This window comes from Gossypium hirsutum, chromosome A05, assembly GCF_007990345.1.
Source record: "Gossypium hirsutum isolate 1008001.06 chromosome A05, Gossypium_hirsutum_v2.1, whole genome shotgun sequence".
Lineage (NCBI taxonomy): Eukaryota > Viridiplantae > Streptophyta > Magnoliopsida > Malvales > Malvaceae > Gossypium > Gossypium hirsutum.
In genome coordinates, this window is record NC_053428.1 from 21,778,806 (window position 1) to 21,793,701 (window position 14,896).

At 27.9% G+C, this 14,896-nt stretch overlaps 1 protein-coding gene across 1 annotated transcript; it reads right to left on the bottom strand.

Moving 5' to 3' along the window:
- Positions 1 to 152: 152 nt before the first annotated feature.
- LOC107957853 (transcription factor bHLH93) lies at positions 153 to 1,864 on the bottom strand. The gene is made up of 4 exons (XM_016893451.2): positions 1,035 to 1,864; positions 775 to 942; positions 509 to 676; positions 153 to 423 (listed from the first exon to the last, which is right to left on the bottom strand). The coding sequence occupies exons 1-4, from the start codon at positions 1,632 to 1,634 to the stop codon at positions 337 to 339; spliced, it is 1,023 nt and encodes a 340-aa protein (XP_016748940.2). The 5' UTR covers positions 1,635 to 1,864; the 3' UTR covers positions 153 to 336.
- Between the last annotated feature and the right edge of the window lie 13,032 nt (positions 1,865 to 14,896).

A 14,896-nucleotide genomic window follows, 5' to 3' on the forward strand; every position in this document is an offset into this window, starting at 1 on the left:
AATTGTCGATGTTCTCCAATTCATGGGATTTGCAGAACAGACCACTCTCTTGGACTTGTTCATGTTGCTTCTGTTTTTACATCAATGCTGAATTTTATTTTTATATTTTTTTTTGGAAGGCCAAAACATTACTAACACACCGAAGAGAAGAATTTTGTAATAAAGAATTTTCATTAATAAACAACTCCAGTTTAAGAGGGCAAAATTTACTAACAATCCAATCAATTCAAAAGCTCATTTTAGAAATAAAACAGAGAATTTAGAACCCAAAAATAATAATAATAATAATAATAATCACTAGAAAATTGCTTCTTTTGTAGTCATTCAGTTTTGTTCCTACAAACATCTTCCTGCATATCCAGCATTTCTAAACAACGTTTGCTTTATGTCTTCAGAACTTATCAATGTTCTCTGTTCCAAGTCCTGCAATGATGACCAAAATGTCTGTAAGATTATTGCAAGTTAAAAGCAGAGACAATCAACAATTTCTGTCTGACGTTTTGGTTACCTCTGAGCAAGATGCTTGCATTGCAAAATCATTGAAACAGCTAATAACACATTGTTGAATATCAAGGCCTAATGCTTCCAACGTCGTTAGTGTCGACAACAACAATCCTGGTTTCCCCGTGCAACAAATCTCAACCCTCGTATCCACATTTCTCCTTTCCACTTCGAACTGCAAGAACCAGTTTAACAATGGAATTTATTTTTAGTTCATGGTATTTTTGAAATTATATACACCTCTAAGAATGTTGCAGCAGAATCAGAACATACCTTTGGTGTCTTTCTCACCAATATTTCATTTGGTTTTACATCTTTGAAAATGTGAGACATGTTTAACTCATTTGGACCTGCTTCCATTTCTTGCTGCAAACTCTTGATCCTCTCAAGGAGCTCCTTCGTGTAATCTATGGTATCTACAAGTATGGATGTCCTATCCATCTGTTAAATAAACACAAACCCAGATTAGTCCTCTGTAAGAACTTGCATTTTGGCACTAAAGAACTGTCAATCTCCTTGATTTTTTTTTTTACCTTGCTTATCTTAGGAACAATTGATCGTAACATCGAAAGGCGGTCATTTAGCCGCTTTCGTCTCCTTCTCTCGGCCATTAGATTCTTCGATGGCTGACCCTTTAATCTCTTGGCTCGATTGCTGCGGTCTACACTGCAGCTGCCAACGTTGAAAACCGGTGCTTCGGGTGATCGAATAGGCTCTACTTTGCAAGCGGGTGCTTGTGGATCCAACATGTTGAGTTCATCTACAAGGGTCCCCCATTCTTCTTCCTCCACCATATTCATCCAGTGATGATGATCGTCTTGAACCGGGAACGGCGGTGTATCGAACGTGTTACTCGATGTATCAGTCATTTGTGGCGCTGCAGAGAATTCATCGCCAAATGATCCGTAGGCTTCATTGAAGTTGAAACTTAAATCTTGCTCCAACGGCAGTGAGAAATCTTGGCAGAAAGACTGAGGAAGAAAACTGGCAGCTGCTGAAGCATCATCAAAGCAATCGAAGTCGAAGGCATTAGAGAAAATGTCATTCATTTGTGGTGGAACTGTGTCCCAGTTGTCTCTTCTCAGAGCCAATAATTCCTCTAAGAAACTTTGTTCATTAATATCCAGCTCCATCTCTCTATATGTATATTTCTTTTTCCTTTTCCGTTAGTTTCTCTTGTGTTTTCTCTATGGGGGTGAATGCCTTGAGAAAATCCAAGTCTCACAATTTATAGCTACAAACACATTAGAAGTGGGAGTATAGTTGATAATAAAATATTGAGTATATGATTATTGTATGAAACTAAATCGTATTTATTATTAGTCTTTTAAGAAGCCTAAGATTGAGATGGAATCTGCTTTGGCCTTTTTCTCTCGCAGCTGGCAACTTCTCCACTGCAATATATTGTATTTTAAGCACTTTCAAATCACTATTTTTCACTTAATTGGTTCGATATATATTTTTTAATATTATTACAGAAAAATAAAATTGGTTTTTGGAATAATCTTAGAGCCTTATACCAAAAATTAAGGTTTGAAAAGAAAACAGTCCAATTGATGGAGGAGTCACTTTCAAAGAGGGATGATTTCAAGTCTTTTTCACCGAAATCTCTCCAATTATTGTTTTTATGAAACACATAATATATTCAAGTATAAATTCCACTCAAAACTTTGACCTACATATATACTTAACTTAATTATTAAAAATTCTTTCTTGGTTACATATTAAGTATAATTAAATGTGTATCCCTGTTAAAATTTATTTAACTCGTCTCCAATTTCTTTTTTCATTCGAATAAAAATTTGATTAGCAATAAAATCCATTTCATTATACTCACTGAGCTCCAGTCTCTGATATGCACAGAAAAGAATGCTGCAACGGGGTCCCATTTCTTTCCGCCTCTAGAATTGTTGGGGTTACCTCAGCTCAAATTTTCATACTTCATAATTAGTTGGTAGGGCCTTATTCTTTTGTTGTTTCCTAATCTTTTCCTAATCACTCATTTTGGAATTATTATCCCCCATTTTGTTATATAACTTAGACCTACACATCTACCATATTTCTCATTTTCCAAAAAGGAATGGTGGCATCTTATCCCATTCTCACCTTCTCACTTGCCTTAACTAAACACCAGTATTTTCTATAAAAAATTACATGATTAAGAACCCGACCAATGTAGTGTCTACAAGTGATAAAGGGGTTGTTTTGGCACATTCATATGGCTTTACTCAGTGCATGAACATGTAGACTCACTCTATACTCCATAGTCTACACTAATTTTATTATGTCTGCTGTTTTTTTTTCTTCTATAATTTAGGCTCATCTGTCTGGTCTACCAGGATTGGCTTAACTTGAATGTGGCATTTATATGCGTGTCCCCTTCCTAATTCTATCATTGTTATTTGGATTTTTCTTTTTTCTTTTTTATAATATCCTGTTTGTATTTCGATTGAAACATCGAACAAATTTATAATTTTTTAAAAAAATTGCGTTAAATATATTCATTATTATTACTTTTTGATTATCTATTAATGGTACCAGTTTTTATTTTTTTTAGGAAGCTGTCAAGTGAAGGAACTTGATGTTTGACTCTGCAGGCTTCACTTAATTATATGATGGCAGAGAATCACGAACTGCAGGTTTTTATTGGAACTTAAAGGCGAGGGGAAAAAACCCATAATAAATACAATACAATGTAAATGTGTATATATGTAAATTATAAAATAACAATGCATTTGGCAAAGCTAGAACACCTCTTTGTTTTTTCCAAACCTGAGGCTGAGGCTATGAAATTGCAATATTTTATTATGTTTGTAGTAAGTTGGTAGGGTTTTATTTAAAGTTCCGATGCTTCTTCTTCTTTATACTGCCAAGTCAAAACCCTTTTTTTTTCCTTTGCACATGAAATGAATCTATGTGCTGTAATTTTTTTTTTAAAATTAAATGGTTGTGATAAGTGAAAATTTAAGATCCATAAATATGGGAAAGTAAAAAATTTCTTAAGGTAATTGAAATAAAATTATTAAAATTTAAGAGAGAAACCCCAAAAAAAGAATTGTTAAAAGGATTTAAATTTGTTTTTGAAAGATGAAAGAATATTATTTTCATTAATCAAAATGTTAAAAAAACTTAAATTGCATAATTAATTATTAACAAGGGTTAGAATTGAAATTATCCCAATTAACCAGGGGTTCAGCCATCTAAATATATAAATAAATCAAACCCCATTCTGGATCCTTGACAAGATAACATAAACCCCACAAGAACAAGATGGGGTAACTGTAATTATACCTAATTATAATCATAGAAAAACAGTAATTCTCATCAAATCATTAGAGGTAGGTTTATTTTCATTACTATTAGTTAACAATTATTGCTCTTATGTTACTGTTTTGTAAGATAATATATAGTAAGAGGTTAGTCGTTTAAGGATAAAGTTTGTACTAATTATTTAGGGTTGCACAAATTAATATATCCAAACCCCCCGTATGCTTTGCATGAATTGTACGAAACATTGTTGTTCCCAGTTTACGAAAAAGGACAAACTCTGAATCCTATATCATATGATAACCGAGGTTATTATTGCCATGCTAGAAGATGTTTGGCAAAGTAAGGATAGCAATGAAAATAATATCCGTGTCATTCGAGTTAAGAATCAATCATAACTTTAAATATTTAATAGTAAAGAACGGCGTTGGAAACGTTTAAGTTTAGTTTTAAATTTTTTTTGATAAATTGTTCAAATGTATTTTAATTTAGGGTAAATAACACTTAAGGTTACTAAATTATTAATAAGTTTACATTTTGGTCACTCAATTTTTATAAGTTACAAAACAATCATTGAACTATTCAAAATTTTTTATTTAAGTCATTGAACTAGTCGAAAGTTTTTATTTAAGTCACTAGACTATTAAGTTTGACTAAAGAGCTCCAAGTGATGATTTGATGATCGGCACAGTAGATCAATACCCATCGATGAGTTGAAGAACATAACTTAGATCCAAGTCGATGTCAAAGATCGAAGAATAAAATTGTTTGAATTTTGGTTCACAGATTCGTGATGTTTAAAGTTATTTCACTAAAAAAAACTGAAATGTAGAAGAGAATATATAAAAAGAAGGACTTTTGATGGTGTAGATGGTGTGAATAGAGAAGACTCTACAACAACGATTTTAACAATCCAGTGACTTAAGTGAAAGTTTTCGAATATTTAAATGACCTTGGATATAGTCTTGAACCATGTAATTATAAATTATAAATTATAAGAATTTTGATAAAAATGTTGTTTACTTTTCAATTTCTTAATAAGTAATTCATTTTAATTTAATTATATCCTTTTTACTATACTAATAATTGGAGGGAGATTGAAAGTAGCTATAATAATACACAAGGAGAAGCCCCCTCAAGTGAAATTCACCAATAGACGTGTGGCCTATTGTCAAATCCCCACCTGTTAAGTGAAGGAATCTCTTTAGAAAGGAAGCTTGGCTAATAGTCTAGCCTACTTAAAAGGAATATAAACCAAATTAACCTTTTTCTATTTTCTATATTTTGAATATTAACATAAATAAAACATTGGTTTGTAAAATTTTAAAAAAATATATATCAAATCACTACTCTTAACATAAATGTGATTACATAAGTTATATAAATGCTAACGAGGCTTTCGTATTGTTAAAGATTAAAAGTCTACTTAAGTTCAAAATTTATTATGTATAATTTTTATATAGAGTTTTTAATCTTAACATGCATGTATTGAATTATTTTTAATTATCAAATTATTTAATTTTACGTAGATGTATGATGGAATTAACTTGTTCTTTCATGTGCATGATACGGCATATATAGTTTTCTCATGTTGGAAATGTCATTTTTATCTATCAGACATCATCACGGATGGAACATTATTATTTCACTTTAATCTGTTAAAATTTTACTTAAAATAAATTGTTTGTCCACTCAAATATTATATATGGAGTTGTTGCTAGGATGATTTCATTTTATTTGGTTGAATAAGTAGAGCTTTGAACTTGACTTTGTATACAACAAATGATTGTTTACTTGTTTCATGGCATCATGGTATCGTTCAAGACATGTACACGTGCATGGTCGTACTATAAGTTGTGGCTGCTATTCCTCGCCCTTTGCTAATAGCTAATTAATTGGTTATTGTAATTATGATTTATTAACTTCTTAACATATATATTATTATATAATTATAATAAAATAAAAATAACCCGACCTCGAGTCTGACTCGATATAATAAAAGAAAACCTTAAATCCCAAAGGGACCATTTTCTCTCATTTTAAGACCTCCATCTTTTTGATTCTTTGTATCAACATATATGGAAGTGTTTCATCTCTCCATCAATCATCTCACCATCGATAACTTTGACATACACAAAGAAAACTCAAACTGAATTTGTTTAATGCGACAACATTATAAATATACATATAAAATATTAGCTTGTCAAATTATTAATATTCCCATAATTAAAATTTAACTATATAAGCTGCTAGTCATCATGTTAAATCCATTCTTCTTCTTCTTCTTCTTTTCAAATAATATCACTAATAATTATGGATGATTTTTCTCGAAACAACCCAGCATAATTTATACATCGGAATAAATAAATAAAAAGCAGGTGATATCATTGCTTTTTATGGGTTATTATGCATCCATGATTGAGGTATATATACTTATGTATAATTGAGGTTGCTTTAGAGATTGTGCTTTGATATTTTATGAATAAATCGTACAACTATGAATACGATATTACTTAATTTTCCACAAGTAGATCATAGTCTTATCGAATGTGCATTATCTTAATCGATTCCACTAATTAACTTTTGATGCATATCTTGTAAAATAACTAAATAATATCAAAATTATCAATCTATAATCTTAATAATATAAACCTAATTGTAAAATGACGAAATACTATTCATCTTTCGTTTTTTTTTTTGACACTCTTTAATTAATTTGTCCAAGTAGCTAATTGTAGAATATATATTGGATTTCTTTCCCATTGTTATGGATCTCTAACCTCCTATTATACACTATCTTAACCAATATTATTAGTAATTTCAACTTTCAAATTATCATTTTCTTTCTTTGGGCAAAGTTCTTTTTATATTATGTACTTTATTCACAAAATTTAAACTTAAAATCTTACTTAAAAGACATTGAACATTTTTATCATTCAATTTAACATATATCGATATTCATAATAATTTATCATTTGATACTAAATTTCAAATTATATTTGTAAAAAAAAATTGTCACTAAGAACAACTAATATGATAATTAACAAAAGATTTAATTGGAAACAAACCTTAGAATGGGACGAAAATAAAATTAAAAAAAGAGAGCAATATTTATTATTTAAAATTGACAACGACTCACATCCACGAGATACATAATAGAGGGAAAAAAAAAGTGAAACGAAGTGGGAAAAAATGGTGGTAAAATGAGAAAACCACGGGCAGTTTCTCCCTACCGCCCCGACACTAAGCGGTTTCCTAACAGCAAAATATACCATACCAGTTTTAATTCCTCCCTCACTTTCAACTTGACAGCCCACGATATCTTCATTTAGGGTTTTGTTATTTTCAGCTCTAAACTCAAAAAAAAAAATTATTTAATTAATTATTTATTTCCCTTCATCATCTTCTTCTTCTACTTATGATGGTGGAATTTGTCAGGTAGTGATTTGTTGGGTAGTGGGATATTCAATGGGGAAGGGATCCAAAGAAAATCCTAAACAGTGCTGCCAAATACAGGCTTTTGATCATTCAATACACATATGGTTATCTATTTGTTTTTAAGCTTCTTCTTTTTTCTATTTAGGGTTTGTGTAACGTTTATACAATGTATGGGACTCTCATTGAATTGCATGTGAAAGAAAGAGAGATTCCATTTTATTTTTTCACATAAATAAATATTATTAAATATTGGGGGGCTACATAATTTTTGCTTTTGAACATAAAAATGGAAAGATATGATTAGGAGGTTTGAAAAGGGAGGGTTAATTCAATTGGTTTCACGAGTCATTTTGTAGCTAAGGCAAATTAAAAACTGGGGCTTACCACAACCCCACAAACCACACTTATTAAAAGACGTGTCAATATCAAACTCTCATCTACCATACAAATTAAGTTGGGGGAAAGTTACTAAAAAAAAAACCAAACCCCTTGGTTAGGTTTGATGAAAAATACCCGGTTAAAATAATATTCATTTACTGATTTTAGTAAAATTTTATTAATTTCTAACAATTGTTTAAATAAGAAAGAATAATTGAAGGTATAGTAAAAGTTTTTTTTTATACTTGTAAACAAGTATATCGTAAATGAAAAGTACGAAAGAATTTACAAACACAAATATCGATTCTTGAACTTCATATTAATCAATTCGAAACCTACACAAATTTATTATTGAAACGATAGTGTGGTTGGCTAAAAATTTTGCGCTCAATGTAAATTCAGATCTAAATTTAATTTTATCGAGATAGTAGATTAATTGTTGCAAATAATTAAGAAATGCTGAAATTTAGACAATCTTCGAAAGCTGCTAATAAAGGCTTTAAATTTGTTAGCCAAGTCTAGCTACAATTCTTATCCTCTTCTTAGTTTTTTACTTACCCACCACTCTTAGCTATATCTAACATGTGACTGTTGACCAAAATTGAAGGTCCTATTTGCCCATCATCCTGCCTGGCTAACTTGTTTGAATGTTGAGTTATTTTGTGCCCACATAAAATGTAGCCCTATTTGACGTTTAAGCTATCTTTTGATAAAAACTTGGAAAAAAATAATTATAATAAAGGGTATTTAATTTTGTAGTACCAGTGGATCGGCCTACCTTATACTCTTTTGCATAATCAAAGTAAAAAAGAAAATTAGTATCATTTGAGTTGCCTCATTGTTGGGGCAAAAACCAATTAATGTTGAATTTATCTTAAGACATTACGAAATTTGTTCTTAGCACTCGGTGTTGAATCAGTCGTTTGCACAATGATGAGTTGAAATCTTAATTATTAAGTACATCATGAATGGCAATCTTACGTTAACTCCACCGACCTCTCTCATCAGTCACCGCACCATCTTTTCTATCGTATTGGCTTCACTTGGTTGTCATGTTCCAATTGGCTTAGGATTATTTCAAATTTATGGGGTTTTCTTTTACATTTTTAATTTAATGGGCATATATAATTTAAATCCGATAGATTTATCGATAAATATTGGATGCAGTAATAAAGTATATGTAGATGTAAATACAAAAGATAGATAAGGTTTTAGTCTCAAAAATAGAAAAATATTTTTTATACTCCCTTTATGATATATGAAATTAAAAATTTACATATGATAAAATTGAACTTTAGCCCTCCTAAAATAAAAAGATTTCTATTTAGTTATTTTAAAAATGATGAAATCATAAGTTAATACATGACACTTTGATCTCTCAAAAAATTTATGATCTAAATTCGACCCTTTAAAAATAACATTATTATTAGAAGGGTAACCAAAAATGAGATAAGAATTTTAACAGATCATAAAGGTAAATTTTAAAATAATTTCGTTTTTTGTGTTTGCGTATATAAATGAATTAGAACTAAAAATATAAATGATTTGAGATATTATATTTTTGTCTTTTTTGGCCAAAATAGATGATTTAATTAATTAGCTTTTAAGGAATATAATTATGAATTAACCCATAAACCAACAAAAATCAAAGATCGCGAATACTAGTTGGTTGAGTCTACATTGACTACAAATCATAAAATCTGTTTTAAATTTGTTAAAAATAACAAATAATAATAAATATTGGTGTGTGTTTCATCCTGTTTAGTGGTAAGATATATACACAATTTCAGAAATTACTAACACTCCAATTTAAAAATTAGAATTATTGGTAAAATCCAAATCTTGATACTTGAGCAAGTCTTTTTACTTTTTATTTAGTTTACTTCTGTCTTTTTTTTTTTTACGTTAATCCCATCGATTTACATGTGTTTTTTTCAAAATCATCGACATTATATTTAAAAAGGTAGAATATTTAGTATATTAGTAGTGTATGTTGATTGAGTCTTAGTTCGATTACCATTGTCATTGTTGCTAGTATAGGAGGTTGTAAGTTCAAGTGCGTTGAAGTGCAATATCCTCTTATTTAAGGGCTGAAAAAGGGTATGAATAATACTAAACATTGTATAAAAAAGAATATATATGATAATAATTTATAATAAAACTAGTGCTCTATTTTCTAAAATTGACACGTGTCCTTTTTTTTAATATCTATTTTCTAAATATTTTACTATAGATGTTTATTAACCTCTAACCTTAATTACAAACATATTATATTTCAAGAATCTTGGAAAGCTACTCGCATCTAGATTTCTTATATAGCTTTTCAAGAAACATAAAAAGACCCGGAATAAAGACAAAATCATACCCTCTCTATGTACGAGTTGTGGATAATCTTAGCAATCTTTTATTTTTTTTTTCCTTTTCGTATAATAATTAAAATTTATATATAAAGAAAGATCAATTATATGTGTGGACTGCTTGAAGATTGAAACGACTCACTAGAAAACTATATTTATAAATAAAATGGGATGTTATTCAATTGTAATAATATCTAAGCATACTATATGTTTCTTAAGGAATCCATTAACTTTTAAACCAATAAAAAAAAATCAATTGGTTCTATGTTTGGGAGTCGCACTACATGAAATCTATCTTTTTGTCCGTTCAAAGATTGAAAATATTAATTCTACAAATATAGATTTAATTTGTAATTAGTTTGGTTTGATTTAATTAAATACATAAACTTTTTTGAAAATAAAAAACAAAGCTAATATTAATGATTCCTCTTATATATATATATATATTATAGCATATATATGTTTTTGTCATATATGAAAATCTTATTATAGTTGTTTACGTCCACCAACTTTATCGAACAAAATCCGGTCCAAAGTCTAAAAAAATTGCAACTTGACGTCCTAATTGTTTCATAAAATTAAATTTTAGCCCCAAAATCCGATTTGCTAGACTGTCTCGTAATTTGATTTGCACAGCTGGCTAAATTCAACTTTGAATATCTGACTATGACTATATATATCTAATGATTAAGTTCATTAATTTGTATTTTTCTTTTAATAATGTCGTTTAGTTAAAGATGGATATCTTGGCAATTCAGTATCGTTTTGATAACATAATGTTGTTGATAGGTTTCCTAAAGTATAGTGTTTGAGAGAATTTAAATATATATTTTTACTTTTACCATCATATTAGGTCAGTTTCATCATATGTTAATGTTATTTATTTCTTTTTTTAAAAAAGATAAATTCATTAATTCGTTCAATGAATGAAATCATATAATTTAAGGAAAAATAACAATAAACACTCGTCATAGATGGTGAAGGACAAGCTCCATCAACATAACAAAGGCTTTAGTCTGAGCATCAATAGAATATCATGACACATTGATAATTGGCTTCGTCACAGCTCAAGCATAATATATCTGGAGTGATTACAAGCACTTAATTCAATAAGAAAATCAACTCTGGACAGTCTAAATCGACAAAAGAATCGAGCATTCACCAAATTAGAAAGGATGATAACAAAACCATCCCTAAAACCACCCATAAAACTAATGTTGCATGCATAAGCAAGACTAAAAACGTGCTACAAGAGCAAACAAAAACTTCTAAAACTTAAAACTTGTCAAACAATGGAAAAACAAATAAAAAATATATATATAAAATAAGACAACGAGGGTCCAAATCAACTCGTGAAATCATTTATTATTTTGAAACACTCCCAGAACAGAAACATATTAAGAAGCTGACAAAGAGTCACTCACTTTCCAAGAAAAATTACTGGTGGCTGGTGGAGTTTTAGCAACCAACAAACGTTGTAATCTGTTCATCACAATTTAGGAAAACAACAAAAATACCCACAAAATATATCTATAAACTAAAAAAGAGAGAATGCAGATGAAATATTGAATTGATAGTCTGTCCATGTTATTCAATTCTTTATTAGTTATATTTTGTACTGTTATATAAATTAATTCAGCATATATTTACTTTTGTATCATACTTGTAAAATCTACTCTATTTATAATAGTAGAACTTTCAAAAGCAAAAAAGAAAAAGGGATTTGAAGCTAAATGTTATTTGGCGACTTCAATTTCCATTTCTAGAAGACTAATTATGAGCTTAAGATATGGTATTAGCTGTCTTAAACATATATACAAATTCCCCCCACGTTATTTGGAGATACAGGATACGAAACGATTTAATTGTTTGACTAATCAAGGGACTGATTTTGTTTAGCCATAAAATACATCAATATATATATGTATTTATGTAATGAGAGTTTTTCATTTACATCCGAGTAAAATTATTTTAGTTTTATTTTTTTTATATTTTTTAGGTTTAATATTTTAATAATTTAATCGTTAAAATTATCGATATAATTGTACTTGTTATACATGTAAATTTTTAAACTTATTTAATATTTCTATTACATCAATCCAAAATATCATATATATTAATATTTATTTAAGTTGGAAAGTTTTTTATATAAGCAAATAGTTAGAAAGTTTAAATTTATATCAAATTTAACATACCAAATCTATATAAATAGAATATGAAATATGATAGTTGGAATCATTAAAATATTAATCGTAATATATATATATATATAAAAGTTTATAGCAAAATGATATCTTGGGCTTTAATTTGTATAAAAAAAAACAGCTTCCTTAGGTAATATATATTTTTTTAATAATTTTAATTTATTTTTCTTAAACCAAAATAAAATAACAAAAATTAAATTAAATTTTTTAATATATTCTTCAAATAATATTTCAACTAACTTAACATTTTGTCTACTATATTCTTCTTGGAATATTAATTTTACACCAATCTTACCATTCTTCTATATCATTTTGATTAAATTTGAGCTTAAATCTTATCAAAATAACAAGTTTTAATCATAATAATAATAAAACCTTATTTTATTAAATTCCATAAGTTCAACTTAGTAAAATGTGCTTCTTTTAAAAAATAGTAAAATATTCTTTTAGTTAAATTTTTTATTTTATCAACTAAATAATAGAATTTTACAGTTCAGTCAAATGAAACAAATAAGATAATGTAACATACCGATAATTTAATAAGTAATCTTATATTGTAAAAATTTTATCACCAAAAATAATTTTAGGTTCCATGAATCAAACTACCTTAATTTGTACAAATACAAGTACATATCTAAGTAATCCCAAATATCAATTTATTATAATATAAATAGACTTTCTGTGTAATCACTAAGTAGAATAAAACTATTTAGGCACAATCACTAAGTAAAATGAAATGGCTACATTTGGATTTTTCCTATTCTATTAACCTGCTAGTGAGTTTTCAACCCGTTGGATATTAATAAATTTTATTTTCGTTGTGCAAAGGAAAAATAAAAGTAAAACTAATGATTTGGGCTAAAACTCACATAATAACGAGGCTTAACAAGACCGAAAATTTTTGCCTTTATCAACTATGTCAATGGAGCTTTGACTTAATTAAAAATTAATCAAAGAATAACCATCGTCTGGGTGCAATTAAAACAAAACTGATGAAATAGTTGAAGGAATTTTAAAATTTCAACTCTTGAGGCCGTAAGTATTATTTTACAAAGATTACAATGTTGTTTACGTTGTTAATCCAATATCGGTATCTTGCTTAATTAACGAACAAAAGCAAATTCTTTTTTGTTGCATATATTCCACCTATTGAGGTATGTTTGATAATTTATTAAAAAAATTAATTTAATAATTTATATTTGATAATTATATTAATTTTCATTTCATATTTAACAGGTTGAATTTGTCAAATTGATTTGATTATTTTTTAATTATATTAATCATAAATTATCTACTTTTTTTATCGAGAATAAGAGATAAAAGGTCACACGATTTAAACTTGTATTAAATGCTTAACGACCAAGACAAAATGATGAAAATTTTATATTTCCTATTTAACTTTCAACCAAAATAATATAAAATATTACATTGATAATATTAAAATGAAGAAATAAATAATCTTTAATTTCAAGATTTACTTTTCTTGAATAACATGATTATATTTTATACTTAATCCTTACTCATTTATTAAATAATTTTTTTTATATCAATTTAACAGTTATAAAGTTTAATATCATTCAACATTTATTTTTTTAGTTTATCATTCATTGTTGAAACAAAGAGAGAAAAATAAACGAAATCAAATCTCATAAATACAATCATAACGTATAAATAAAAATATATTTTAAATCTATTTACATAAAAAAGGATTGTATGAAACAATATTCTTTTTAAATAGTTTACTGTCACATTAATATTCTCATTTTTAAAAAAATCAAATCAAAATGAAAATCTTAAAATTCAGAATGAAATTATTTGTGTTACATTAAACTATTAAAAATAAACAATATACTTATTCCATACCATTCTTCTTCTTATATACATATAACTGCTCACCGCTTCCCTGACAAGGAAACTTAGGCTTCGTTTGAGGCGGCGGTGCGTTTAACTTACTTTTTATCTCACGCTATAATATCTAATCTCACCACCACTGCCGTTTTTAAATTAACCGCAGGTAAACACACCACCCATCTAAACTCAACCTTAATAGAAAGAATTTACTTGAAAATCTGCCGACATCAATATCTGGACCCTTTTCATTTCATGTGATATTCTCCCGAAGGAAAACTATATACACACTAAAAATCGTAAAATAAAAAAAAATTGCTATTTTTAAGTGTAGTTATATGAACAAAAAATGACACTTTTAGTTTGCCAATGATGCTTTAGCATTGGTTAAGACCAAATTCTAACATGTGTGAGATTTGTCCTATTATTTTTATTTTTTCATTAGTTATATTTTATATTGATTTGATTTTAATTTAGATTATTTATATGTATATTTATATTTGTGAATATATTTTTATTTATAAAAAAATCAGGTTGAAAACATTAGCAATTTTCTTGAATATGTGAATACTTTTTTTTTTAGAAAAATTAATGATAAGAAATAAATTTTGTCATTCGTTTATACGTAGAAATTAAAATAAACCTATATTTAATAGGTTTGAAATAATATTTTATTGAAAGATGAATTAATTTATTTTTCTTATTATTAAAAGTTAGTTATGAAAATTTATCCAAAAAAGAACTTGGTTTTAAGCGTTTTTATTACTAGTTTAGAGTTCGGGCTTGATAAAATCTTGGCCCTTCAAGAAGGCATCATCCTAGAAGCCAAAGACATGGACGCCTTTGAAAACTCTGACGTTTTAAATGTTAATCCAAAACAGCCATAAAAACATTGTAAGCTGC

Bases quoted from the DNA above. Each gene is read 5' to 3' on its own strand.
- LOC107957853 (XM_016893451.2), bottom strand. From the start codon at position 1,634: ATGGAGCTGGATATTAATGAACAAAGTTTCTTAGAGGAATTATTGGCT. The intron at 943-1,034 runs GTAAAAAAAAAA...TTTATTTAACAG, and splicing joins TTGTTCCTAAGATAAGCAAG to ATGGATAGGACATCCATACT. The intron at 424-508 runs GTAACCAAAACG...TCATCATTGCAG, and splicing joins TGCAAGCATCTTGCTCAGAG to GACTTGGAACAGAGAACATT.